The 13,062-nt window shown below is 46.4% G+C and overlaps 2 protein-coding genes across 2 annotated transcripts in view; one reads left to right on the top strand and one right to left on the bottom strand.

Annotated features, from left to right (window-relative positions):
• The window catches only part of Ak9 (adenylate kinase 9), a 118,184-nt gene extending 116,949 nt beyond the window's left edge, over positions 1 to 1,235 (bottom strand). The window contains exon 1 of the mRNA XM_028769052.1: positions 1,119 to 1,235. Coding sequence (XP_028624885.1) covers positions 1,119 to 1,235 — 117 coding nt within the window. The remainder of the gene's footprint in view (positions 1 to 1,118) is intronic.
• A 4,622-nt stretch (positions 1,236 to 5,857) lies between these two features.
• Fig4 (FIG4 phosphoinositide 5-phosphatase) overlaps positions 5,858 to 13,062 on the top strand; it is a 107,436-nt gene continuing 100,231 nt past the window's right edge. The window contains exon 1 of the mRNA XM_028768995.1: positions 5,858 to 6,095. Coding sequence (XP_028624828.1) covers positions 6,030 to 6,095 — 66 coding nt within the window. The 5' untranslated portion in view covers positions 5,858 to 6,029. The remainder of the gene's footprint in view (positions 6,096 to 13,062) is intronic.

Raw genomic sequence — 13,062 nt, forward strand, 5'->3', positions numbered from 1 at the left:
ATAGTGCGCCTCTGTAGGTGAGAACTGGGCTTTGACATAGTGCGCCTATGGAGGTGAGAACTGGGCTTCGACATAGTGTGCCTATGGAGGTGAGAACTGGGCTTTGACATAGTGCGCCTCTGTAGGTGAGAACTGGGCTTTGACATAGTGTGCCTCTGTAGGTGAGAGCTTTCCTTTGAGCAGTATCATGGGGCCTGCGTTTAGTCCTTATTCTGAGATGGAGACTCAGTAAACTTCCCAGGCTGGCCCTGAACTCACGCAGCAGCCAGAGCGAGCTTTAGGGTTCTGACTCTCCTGCCTCAGCCTCCTGTGATAGCAGCCTCGGCTCATTCAGCAAAGGTCAAGGGCAGGTAAAGTCTTGTAACTGAGGCCTTTGAAGAGTATCATATTTCAAAGCTAAAAAGCCGTTCCCATGAAGTAATGTTTGCATCTGGATGACATCAGTGGTGACCTTTTTAGAAACATAATGAAAACTGTTGCAAATACCTCTTGGTACCTATCCTATAGTTCCTATCAGAACTTAAGCTAAAGGCGAGAAAACTAGCTGCTGCTGTTCTGGAAGTTTCCCTAATTGAACAGCCCCTGTCCTCTAAGCCGAACTCACATGGGGATCCTTCCTACAGCTGCCTAGAAACCAACAATCTTACGACAGCCCCTTCCGGTTTCTTCCCATTGTGTGAAGTTGATTCTCTAATATACTACATGCCCATTGGCCCTGCCCGCGGCACTTCCTGTGGTAAAACATCCCTGTGTATACATCCAGAGAGCCTCATGAGAAGTTTCTAAGTAAGACTTACATCCAAATAAAATCAGAAACAACCGTAGACCTCAAACCAGCAACAATCACATGGTACAGAGTTTTGATAAGTTATTTCCGTATAATATTAAAACAAATGTTAATACGGCTGAGGTTCCTTTGCTAGTGTCCAGCCTAAGAAGAGAAACAGCTATGAACTCAAAACCAGTATTATATCAGAGCTGCAGTAATATTATGAAACTCTGTCAGACACTAAAAAAATAAATAAAACACACATTGTGGATTCCATTCTTGTATGCTAACATAAGATTGAGATTTTTAAAATAAAAAAAAAAGTCATATGTTAGGAGAGATAACTTACAGGCTTTCCAAATATAACAAAGCAAGCCGGTTTGGACAGCAAACAGTTCCTGTCAGTTTCATCTTCATTAAAGATGTCTGCAAATGGATGTTCTTCTGTCTTTTTGTCAGAAGCCATAATTCAAAATACTACAATGGAAAAGGTAAAGCTGAAGGCTTACAGTGTTGGGGCAGAAATGTGGGGAAGAATTCCATGTATTTACTCAGCTCAGGAGCTGTCTCATATCACCAAATGTTTGAGAGGTCATCTGTTGTGTCATGGAGATCCTGAGGCTGTGGGCCCACAGGACCAGCCCCTGACATGCTCCAGCAGTTCACAGATGGGGTGGATGTTGGGGTTGACCAGCTCAAAGCCCTGGATCTGGGCCTGGGTGGTAGCTGAGTTCGTCAGCCTGCCAGCTCTTCTGTACCTGTGCTACCAGGGCAGGGTCTCCTGTTCTCCTGCCCTTAGGGCTGGCTTTCCTGCTCTCTGCCCTTGGGGGCTGACTCTCCTGCTGTCTGCCCTTGAGGGCTGGCTCTCCCATGCCCACACCACTAGGGCCAGCCCTGCCTCATGCAAGATCCACAGTGGTCTGCAGCACGGGTTCACTGAAGAGGAGGCTAGGAGCCCTCAAGAACAGACTGAGTAACACTCCACAGGTATTTACACTGGTGATGCCTTAGTTCTTTTCTAAGAGAAGCCGAGGAGAGCTGTGGGAACTGATATCTGTCTTTCCAGCAAGGACCACTGGGTGGAGGGTCTTGACACTGAGCCAGCGCTGCAGCAGCCCACTGAGTGATAAAACAGAGAGGGTGAGAGAGCCTAGACAGGTCTGGAAGGCAAAAGTAAGGTTTATAAATATGTATTCCGGTCGCCTCACTCAGGGCTCTGTTACCCATCTCCTATGTTTCTTTTTTAGATCAAAACTCAGGTAGCACTCCCTGAGAACACCTGTCAGAGAGAGGAGACCATCACAGGATATATTGATGCAAGCTGGAAATCCCACACTTCTAGATTTTGGTTGCTTTAGCAAGCAGCTTTGAAAAATAGCAATTGCGATAAACATTCCTACAGGCAGAGCCTTAAACAGAGCTTATAAGTCCTCAAACTGGTAGAGGGAGATTCTGAATGGCTTCATCAAGGGCCCAAAGGAGCAAGGTCAGAAGAAGAACAGCCCATGACTGGACTTGTAGACCGCTTGGCAGATACATTTAAAATGAGCTCTTCCCCGCCGCACTCCTGTGTAAACACTTCCGCTAAATGCAAGTGGGATCTGTGATTATTTTATATTATATTTGACTTCATCCTAGCGGTTGGATAGCGACTTCCTGTAGGCTCAGAAGTACCGCCATGTTGTGGGAGGACCACGCAGTAGGGAGCCGTGTCTGGCCTGCAGGTGTGGAGAGCAACATGCAGCCAACAGCTAAAGGAAACAGGAACCCGGGTCCCATCGCCAGAGACGAATTTTCTCAATAATGGAATGGGTTCTTTCTTAGTTGTCTATCCAGTGGAAAGTAAATTTCAGTTAATACCTGACTGCAGAGGACTCCACTGATGTATGCCACGACCCCCGGACATGGAAACCGTAAGGTAATGAACATTTTAAGATGTTAAATTTGCAGCAATCTGCTCTGCAGTTTAGAAAACCAATTCCATTCCCAAAGCATACACCTGTGAAGATGTACTGATCAAACAGGCGAGCAAGCTGATTTCCAGTAGATGCCAGCCAGTCTTTCCGGCTCCTCTTAGTCGTACAGGTTCCTAAACGGAAACAGCATGGTGGCAGGGATGAAGTGGCTGAGCTATGCCGTGAGTTAGTAAGGTTCCCTCACACCGATGTTCTACATCTGCAGGGATGAGGCGAAGACTTGAGTGTGATACAATCTCCTGAGGAGCCGAAACTCCCACCACTGACAGACTGGTTATACAGGATCCCTTCCCACTGTGAGGGACAAGTGGGGGATGTGGGGGAAGGTGAGTGTGCCTTCCCTATCTGCAGTCTGTCGGCCAGCACAGCTAACAAATGGTTGTCTCATTTATCATCACAAAGCTCATAAAATATTGTACCAAGTCAGAGGGTCTGCTTTACAGAGAAGAGCGTAAGGTGTGTGTAAATGTGAGACCTACTTTCTCTACCACACACATCCCAGATCACTTAAAGTTGCTGGCGTGTTGGACTGACATCTCAAAGGTACTGGTACGACACTTTATAATATTGGGTGGGGTAGAGACAGCCAGTGTACTTCAAGCCTGGGAATATGCTTTGAGAAATGGCTTTCATCCCCACCATCCTGTGATTGATCTGGCCAATTCTCATTGACTTGGGCAATTTCTCACAATTTTAGGCTCTGGTGGTCATAGACTGGATTTGTTTGCTGAGAGAGATGGTTGCATCAGAGATCTCAGTCAAGGTTTCACAAAACTAAAACGCTTGCTACCAAGTGGTCACTCTGGGCTCCGGAAGCCTGTGAAGGAAGAAGTTGTACCAGCAGGGAAGTTAGGCTTGGTATATAGTTAGGATTAGAAAGGTAATCTTAAACTCTGGATTCTCTGGGACATGTATTCATGCTATGACACAGGAATGAAGCGGGGCAAGCAGCTTAGACTCACATTAGTCCTGAGAGAGTAAAGAAAGCCTGGACATGTTAGAGACGGAGGCGGGTGAGCAGTGGAGACCTGGGTGGGGTTACCTGCAGCAGTGGATCCTGCAGCTGACCTCATTCAGTTCCCTAGTCACCATCTTCAAGGACTGGTGATGGGCTGCTGTGACCTCGGTGTGGGACAGTGGGTATGAGTGGGTCACGGGGTGGAATGCAGCAGAACTCTCCTGGTGCATGTGTCGTGCAACTCCTCTAGGTTACTACTGGACTTTTGGATACCAGCATGTGGGGCTCTGTCCATGAACTTCCTCCAGCTGCCTCTCTGAGCACAGGCAAACTGGAAGTTCCAAGACATCACGCTCTCCCCTGCCATAGCAGGTTTCAGCCAGTAATACATGGAAGTTGGTGAATAAACACAATGTTCCTTTGTTCCAAGATATGTACTGCTCATCCCTAGTGAACTTAGCTGACATAGAAGCCTGCTTGACAATAGTCCCCTTTGCCAAGTGCCCCTCCCCAGCCCCGTCTCCTGGGATTAGCTTTATAGAAACAACTCGGCACTTTTGTTTGTTTGTCATCAGCCCTGCTCCTGGGTGATGTAAACTATCAAAGTTCTCAAAGGGAAGTGCTCCGTTGTAGTATAAAATAATAATTGAAAACAATATTTGAAAATCAAATTATATAATTTTTAAAAAGTGACTTACCTAAATCAAAACGCTCTGCAGATGTTTAGCTTACATCAGGAAGAGCTGATTTCCGTTATGAAATGGAAAAGTTAAAAGGTGCCATTCAAGATGGAGATAAGTGGATCTCTGGGGCTTGTTGGCTGAGGGACCACATCCAACTTAACCTCTGGTTTACACATGCACGCGCACGCGCACGCGCGCGCACACACACACACACACACACACACCACCAGCCTAAAATGCCAGAACTGAGACTCTTGCCACCTTTCTAGTTTCTTAATAAAAAAAGATGTAGCAAACTGAAAGAAAACCATAGATACTCATACTTGAGAATCTAACTTTTGAATCTACAGCAAACTTTAATATCTTTTTCAGCTATGTGTTTGCATCTTTAAAGTTTTATTACCTTTACAGCATGAGAACCCTCTAGCGGTGAATTCTGGAATATAGAGGGGTCCCTGTGAAACCTGGCGCTTCCCGCCTGTGCTAGATTAGTCACCAATATGCTACCCTCTGGCGCAGGTGTTTAGTCTTAGCTGAAAGGAGAACTGGCTTTTGAAAAGTCGATTTATGAAGAGATCGTGGGTTTAGCTTTGCAAGAAGAACAACTGGTATTGGGTCCCCGCCGGAAGTGCACGTCCCTGCAACTGATAACAAAATACACCCAGAAGGTGGACAATGGCCCTCCTGCCTCTGCTTACCTGGTCCTTGTGGACCGGGGATGCGACAGCAGCTACCTCCTGAGGTTCTAGGTGTCTGTTAGGCGGTTGCCTTGGAAACCTGTGGGAGGCGTGCAGAGCCTCTTGGAGGGCGGGGCCTCGGGAGGTGGCGCTTTAATTCGGAGTGAGTTCTTAAACTTGTGCTTAAATGTAGTCATAATTATAAAACACCTTTCCCACAGTGTAGGCGTGATGAACAGAGCGAGTGCATATATTGTCTACTTATGCTCAGACAGCAAACGGGAAAACCTTACCTTAACTAGAACCGACTCTAACAGCAGCGCGCTCCCCCTACACAGCACGGTCCCTTTTAGAATTCAGACCGTTAGCCTCACATAAAATGTGCAAATACCAAAGGCGCCACGTTTAAGTAATTAAGAAAGATTTGTGGGCCATACAGCCACAATATGGACTTTATTGACTCTCGTGGGGATAAAATAGACGACAAAAGAGGAGAAAAATCACAAACATCCAGGAGACAGGTTTCAGGAAAATAAAGAGTGGATAGGAAGAAACAGACCAATTACAATACGGAGAAGCCGCTTCAAAAGGAGAACCCAATCACCTGATCCCTTTTCTTTATTTATTTTTTTTGTTTTTGTTTTTTCCTTTTCTTTAAAGATCAACATAAACCAGTTTTTTTTTTTTGCCTGCCCTTAAGAAACATGGCACCCTTGGCGTCCGCCCTCAGCAACACCGTGATCCTGGAGCCCCGCCCCTCGCGCCTGGGCGGGACTTGTTGGGAGGCGGGGCTCGGGAATCCGGAAGCACCGGGCGGCGAGTGTTTAGAGTTGCGTTGTTTTTGTCAGCTGTATCTGGGGTGCCGGTGGATTTGCGGAGTCTCTCTGTCTCCAGGGGAACCTCGCAGCTGTCACGACCCGAGCCGCGGCCTGGTGCCCCGTGGTGGGGCCGCGATTGGCTGGAGCCATGCCCACGGCCGCTGCCCCCATCATCAGCTCGGTCCAGAAGCTGGTGCTGTATGAGACCAGAGCTGTGAGTATCCGCAGCGTCGGGACCGGGCGGGAGGACAGCGCTGCGGGGGTCGGGGACCCTGTGGGTCCTGGGGAAGAAGCAGCACCCCCTCCTCCCAGCTCCGCCGCAAGCTCGCCCGCTAGGGCCATGCAGTCAGGCACTGGTGGGTTTGCACGTCTGCCTTGCTTAGGAACATGTGGCTGACTGGAAGATGTGCATGCAAACAGGTGCTTGTGGCACTCAGGAACTGCACACAGCTTCTGGATGAGTTTCTCTTTTCTGCTTTCCCATAATCGTGAAGTTCTTGAATCCACTTCTTATAGTAAAGTCAGGGGTATGAAAAGACATGTGAACTTTGCCCAGGTAGCTTGTGTTTTGCGATTCCATGGTATACTGCCGCCGTGATTGGTCTCAATCACATGCACTATTTGTTGCTGGGATTCGAGGTTCTGTGACCCGGACACCTCTGTTAATAGTTCTCCGGCTTGCAGAGTGGTGCTCATAGAACTTACTGTTTTCTCATTTCTGTATTGGAAAGCAGAGTTACTATAGTGTGGCTTATCTGAATCTGGCCTTCACCATGACATTTAGGGTGTGTGTCTAACACTTCTGGGTCACAGACTGATGAGTAGCTCCGACGGTATATTCAGTGAACTGTGGCTAGTCTTCAATAGGGGAGTACTGGGGGGGTACCCCCACCCCCAACACCCCCAGTTTCAGTCATTGCGCAGCGCTAGTAGTGTCTGTCTTGTTTCATGTGTGTATAACTTCTGGTTCTAAATTAATTTGGTAAGCAAGTCCATTTGATTGGCTCAAGACCAGAAGATGGAAAATAATATTCCATTATCATCGCTTCTCAGAGAGCCGCATAGACATATCCAGTTTTAACACTGAAACAGAACTTCCTACTTTTTGTAAAGTGTGCTGATAAATGTCCTCAGTGAGAAACTGAAATAATTGTCACATAGGAATTTTAACCCACCTGATAAGCTGAGCATTTTGAGGACCTGGTTAAGATGTTGTGTTCTTTATAACGCAGAATTTCTTTTTCCACAAGTTTTCAGTGACACCCATGCTGAGGGCAAACCCTGTTAGAAAGTTTATTTATTTATTTATTTATTTAGGAGAGAGAGAGAGAGAGAGAGAGAGAGAGAGAGAGAGAGAGAGAGAGTGTGTGTATATGTGTGTGTGTGTGTAGTGCATGTACATGTGTGTATGTGTGCCTACGTGGAGGAGTGTGGAGGCCAGAGGTTGACATTAGATGTTTCTCATTAAATCTGGAGCTTCCCACATTGCTGGACTGGCTGGCCAATGAGTGCCCCTCCTCCAGGCTCCGCCTGTCTCTACGCTGCCCTCCCAGCTCTGGGGTTATAAATGTGTTACTCTGTGAGGCTTTCAGTAGGTCCTGGGAATCTTTACCCACAAGCCAAATTTCCAGACCAGTGTTTTATTTTGATGAAATTTAACTTAACTATTTGTGTGTGTGTGTGTGTGTGTGTGTGTGTGTGTGTGAGAGAGAGAGAGAGAGAGAATATAGGATAGTATCAAAATCATGAGCTTCCTGTCTTGACCTCCCTAGTGCTAGGTTTATAAACATGAGCCACATTTTCTTACCCTTATTCTGTGTGTGTGTGTGTGTGTGTTCGTTCCCAGGCCATGATGATATTTTGCTTTGTCTCATTGAAAAGATTCACAGTTTTAGCCTTTATGTTATCATGTTTTATATTAAATTCATTTATATATAGTTAGAGCTACTATTGTCATGAAACAATTATGACTAAAGAAACTTGGGAAAACATTTATTCAGCTCACACTTCCACATCACTGTCCATCACTGAAGGAAGTCATGACAGGAACTCAAACAGGGCAGGAACCTGGAGGCAGGAGCTGTTGCAGAGGCCATGGAGGGGTACTGTGTACCTGTTTGCTCCTCAAGGCTTTCTCAGCCTGCTTTCTTATAGAATCCAGGACCCATCAGCTCAAGGAAAATATCACCCACAACGGGCTGGGCCCTCTCCCATCTATCACTAATTAGAAAGTGTCCTACATCTGGATTTTATGGAGGCATATTCTTAATGGAGGTCCCTTCCATTCATATGACTCTAGCTTGTGTCAAGTTGACATAAAACTAGCCAGGACAACATAATGCAGGACTTATGTGACTTACCTATTGCAACAAGTTAACCCCCAAGTTAGTGGATCTAGACTGGGCGTCTCATCCGCTCTGCCTCAAGGTCTCAGAAGTTACAGTTGAAATGTCACCTGTGGTGCAGTCACCTGGAGGCTTAGATGCCAAGGACCAGCCTCAGCATGGAGTGGGGTTCTGAGAGAAGGGGTGTCTGGAAGCAGCGAAAGGAAGGACAGAAGAAGGTCAAATGGTGGATCTAAGCTGTGTTCTGCTTGGTACAGCATCCCCAGTCTGCTTCTACGTTCTGCTTTCTCCCTGGAGATTTCTCTGTCTGTATTCTGCTTGCTATTCTAAGAGATCTCTCTGTCCATGTCCTGCTTGCTTGTGAGTGTGTGTGTGTGTGTGTGTGTGTATGTGTGTGTCTATATGTCTATCTGTTCTCCAGGCAGTTCTTTTTATCCTAAATTTTCTGGATCGCTCATCTCCTGTAGAACACAAGTCCATTCACAGAAGATCTAGTTGGATGGAACCCTGCCCGGAAGTTACCATTTCCACCACACCTGGGCCTAATCTTGCTCAGTCCTAGGCTGACCTTGAACTCGGGAATCTGCCCTCCTTTGTATCTTTCTGACAAATTGGCTCATAGTGTAGCTGCCTTTGTTCCTTTAGATTCATGAAGCCCCTCATAATACAAATTGCATCATTATATTTTTGCATAGTTGAGAAATTATTTCCGAATTCATGTATTTAGAGCTCTTGTCACACAGCCTTAAGGGCTGTCCTGAAGGTCCCAGCACTATACATTTTCCTGGACTGATGCTGTCAGATCATCATGGAGTCACTTGCTGAGAGCGAGCCCCAGTGGGTCTTCTTGTTCTTGGTTCTTTTTGCGGCAGCAGAGTGGGAAGAACCTGGGTGGGGGTAAGACTTGCTCTTGAGATATTTAGGGCTGCTGTGTAATAAGAACATGTTTACCTGTTGTTTCCGTTACTGTTTCACTGCTGTGAACAGATACTGTAACCAAGGCAACATTGTAAGGATGACATTTAATTGGGGCTGGCTTATAGGTTCAGAGGTTCAGTCCGTTATCATCAAGGTGGGAACATGGCAGCACCCAGGCCAGCATGGTGCATACAGGCAGAGCTGAGAGTTCTACATCTTCATCTGAAGGCTGCTAGTGGAAGACTGGTTTCCAGGCAGCTAGGATGAGGGTCTTAAAGCCCATGTCCACAGTGACACACCTACTCTAACAAGACCACACCCACTCCAACAAGGCCACACCTCCAAATAGTGCCACTCCCTTGGCCAAGCATCTACAAACCATAACACTTGTCTTAAGTCTAAGTCACTTAGCTTCAGTAGCTGACTTGCCTGTCTGAGTTCCTCTGAGGCTAGAAACTGTTCAGCACCTCATCATAAAACAGCAGGGGAGAAGTGAAAGGATTTATTGCTGGTTCTCCTTCCTCTGGTCAGTCAGCCAGAAACCTCTCTGGCTAAGCTGGTTAATTCTTTGTGAACCAGAGAGGAAGGAAAGGAAAAGAATCAAGACGCTGTATATACAGGCAGATATACACAGACGCGTATACATTCAAACAGTCATGCAGATATACACAGACGTGTATACATTCAAATGGTCATACAGATATACACAGACGCGTATACGTTCAAACAGTCATACAGATATACACAGACGTGTATACATTCAAACAGTCATACACCCACACTCTGGCTGGGCCTGACTGTCAGAGTCAACTCCACAAGTAATCACACATGCTTACACACACACACACACACATATACTCACACACAATCATATGGACAGATGAACACATTTGGATGGATGGATGGATGGATGGATGGACGGACGGATGGGGCAAAGCTCCCCAACCAAACCATTTAACCAACAACTTTATTTCTTTTCTCTGGTCTTTTATACCTTCTTAGATAAAAAGTTCTTTAGAAAATTACTTCAGAGATAAAATGTTACGCAAAAAGAGAGTTACAGAAGGATGTTGATATTAAGTCCAGAGCAGTGTTTCATTGTAATATACTCATTATGAGTTCAAAGCAGTTTTCACATGGTCTTGCCTTAGCACAGTGCACACCTGTGGCTTTATCCTTGGACTTAAATGCTTTTCCTTGAACACAAAAATGCCCCAAGTGTATTTCTCTTTTTAGTGTAATTATTAAAACTCATTGTATTTCTTATATGAAGCTTTTGCTTACTATTCTGAGGAGTGGGCACACTCTATTCTTGATTCTAAATTTATTACATCTTTCTAGCAACTAAGACCTTCTCTAAAAACTTTCCTCCTAAAATTATTTGAATCAAATCAGGAATTCTATAGAATCACATAGGTCTGCAGAGATCTGCTCAAAAGAGTGGGCTAATACCAAGTGACTGTTATATATGTTTAATGATAACAGGAAAAGCATATTAATAGCAGCAATCTTTCCTAAAATGGATTTTTCTTAGGTCTTGCCTACCGGAGCAAATCCACTGTAGATTTTAATCCAAGGCGGACCCATCTCAGGAAGACCACCTGCTGGTGCTTATGGTGACTGACACCTCTTTCTCAGTGTTTGCTGTAATGACTAGTGAAGCCTGTGTTTGAGTTGCTTTGTGAGTGAGATGAGGACTCTGTAGATTGGTTTTAATTGCCCTTGAGTTTTGATCATTTTTTTTTTCGAGAAATTTGCCCATTTCATCTCAGATGTTGAATTTATTGACGTCAAGTTACTAATAATATCGTTTTTCTATCAGTATCTTCGGCTTTATGAAAAAATGTTGCCGTTTTGCCCCCGACTTCAGAGTTTTGTATCTTTTTCCCTAACGGTGTGTGATGGTTAGTTTGATCAACTTTACACAACCCTGGGTTCCCTGGGAGAGGAGTCCCAGTGATGGGTTGTCTAGTTCAGGTCGGTCTGAGAGCACAGCTGTGGGGGGGTGGGGGATAGTCTTGGTTATGTTAATTGAGGTGGGAAGCCCCACCCTCTGTGGGTGGCACCGGCGAGTGGGCGTGGCCCTGGGTTACATAAGAGCGAAGACAGCGCGCTGAGCAGACACATGTGTGCTTCAGTTTATTCTTCTGTGCTTCCAGCTGTTGACCAGTTGTGGGCCAGCCTGGTGCTTCTGCTGCCATGGTGATGAACTGTAATCCTTTGTGAGCTAAAATTAACCTCTTCTTTCCTGAACTGCTTTTGTCACAGGATTTTAACCACAGCAAGGGGAAATAAAACTAAGACATCCTTTAGTGTCTGCCTGCCGTTGAGACATTCATTTATTTGTATGTATGCTTTGCATACCTAAAAAGAAGGACCCTCTCTGTGGATTTCCATGTTGCTTTCCTTGGCTGTGATGCCAGCTCCGGCTGTAAGCACCGTGGGCCAGAACTGATGGGGCGGGAGTGGCTTCTTATCGGCCAGATGGATATCTGGAGAGGATCACTTCACGACGGTTTCCTCAGCTCTGTAATCATCAGCGACTTCAGTGTGCCACTGTGACCTTGCTTCATCATTAGAGTTAGAAATTGGGCGGTGGCTTAGGGGCACGGCTTAGGGAAGACTCTCTCCGCCTCCCTTCTGAGCCTTGCTGATGGCTTCAGCAAACAAACAAACCCAATGCGGAGGTGCATGACCAGTAACACGTATTTCCTACAGTTCCAGAGACAGAGAGAGAGGCAGATCGAGGCGCACACAGCCTCAGTGTTGGTGAGGGACAGGACGTGCCTGCTCCATTGAGGACGTAGATGAGTCCCTCTTGCCATTGCTATAGGGGTGCCAATCCTGCGCAGACCAAGTCACATCCAGAAGGCCCCGCCTCTTAGTACTGCTGCACTGGGGTCAGATCTCTACACATTTAGACCACAGCAGCAAGCTCCTCTTTCTCTAGCCTCATAAGATAGATCATGACTTATTTATATTATTTTCTTTCCTAGCTTAAAACTGCAAATATAGTTAAAAATAGTCAAAAATGACAGATGCAGGGGGTATTAGTAGCCAGAATAATAGTGTACTATATCCTACATCCTAAACATTATACAAGTGGTCAGAAAAATAAAGCCAGTTGAAAATGACAAGGTAGGGGCCAGAGAGAGAGAGCTCAGTGGTTAGATCCCCTGCCACTCCTGGAGAGGTCCAGAGTTCAGTTTCCCAGCACCCACACTGGGTGGTCCACAACTACCTGTAACTCCAGCTCTAGGGATTCCAGTGTTCTCTTCTGTCTCTCTGGGAGCCCCTACATGTGTGTGCCTAATTCAAACCCCTCATATAAATGAAAATAACTTTAAAATCTAAGCTAGTAAGTATGTAGTCCAGCAGAAAGAACAGCGACTACGGACTGCGCTTCAGCTCGCCGGTAACTAAAGCATTACGGTTGAGGTGGACTCCCGTGGTCGTGTGTTAAAGTCTTAGATGACAAGTATTTGAAGGACGCGGGCACACGTGGTTTGGTTGGGGTGGACGTGTGGCTTGGAGTGAGAGCAGTACAGTCGGCAACATGGCCGCCTCTCACGCCCAGCCATCCTCTAGAAAGGCGTGTCTGCTGCTGCTCCGAAGTTCAGTTTGTCACCGTTTCCTGTGCAGAGGTAAACCCTGACAGGTCTTTGGAGGGGAAGCGAAGGGATGGTGTACGGCACACAGAAGGTTCCAGTCTTTGTGCTCGAGCTCCCCGGCGAACAGCCCCGCTCGCCTGGCGCCCAGCTCCCTTGGGTGGCCTTGTGCTTTGGAGGTTTGTTCTAGTCAGTGAGAGCAGGGGCTGCTCCAGGGTTAGCAAGGTGTCCCGAGTGAATCTGCAGCGCGCCTCCCAGTGTGTGGTGCTCAGTGGGTGACGCTCTGAGGTGAGTATGGGTGCTCAGTGGG

Source organism: Grammomys surdaster, unplaced genomic scaffold (genome assembly GCF_004785775.1).
Source record: "Grammomys surdaster isolate TR1022 unplaced genomic scaffold, NIH_TR_1.0 190, whole genome shotgun sequence".
Lineage (NCBI taxonomy): Eukaryota > Metazoa > Chordata > Mammalia > Rodentia > Muridae > Grammomys > Grammomys surdaster.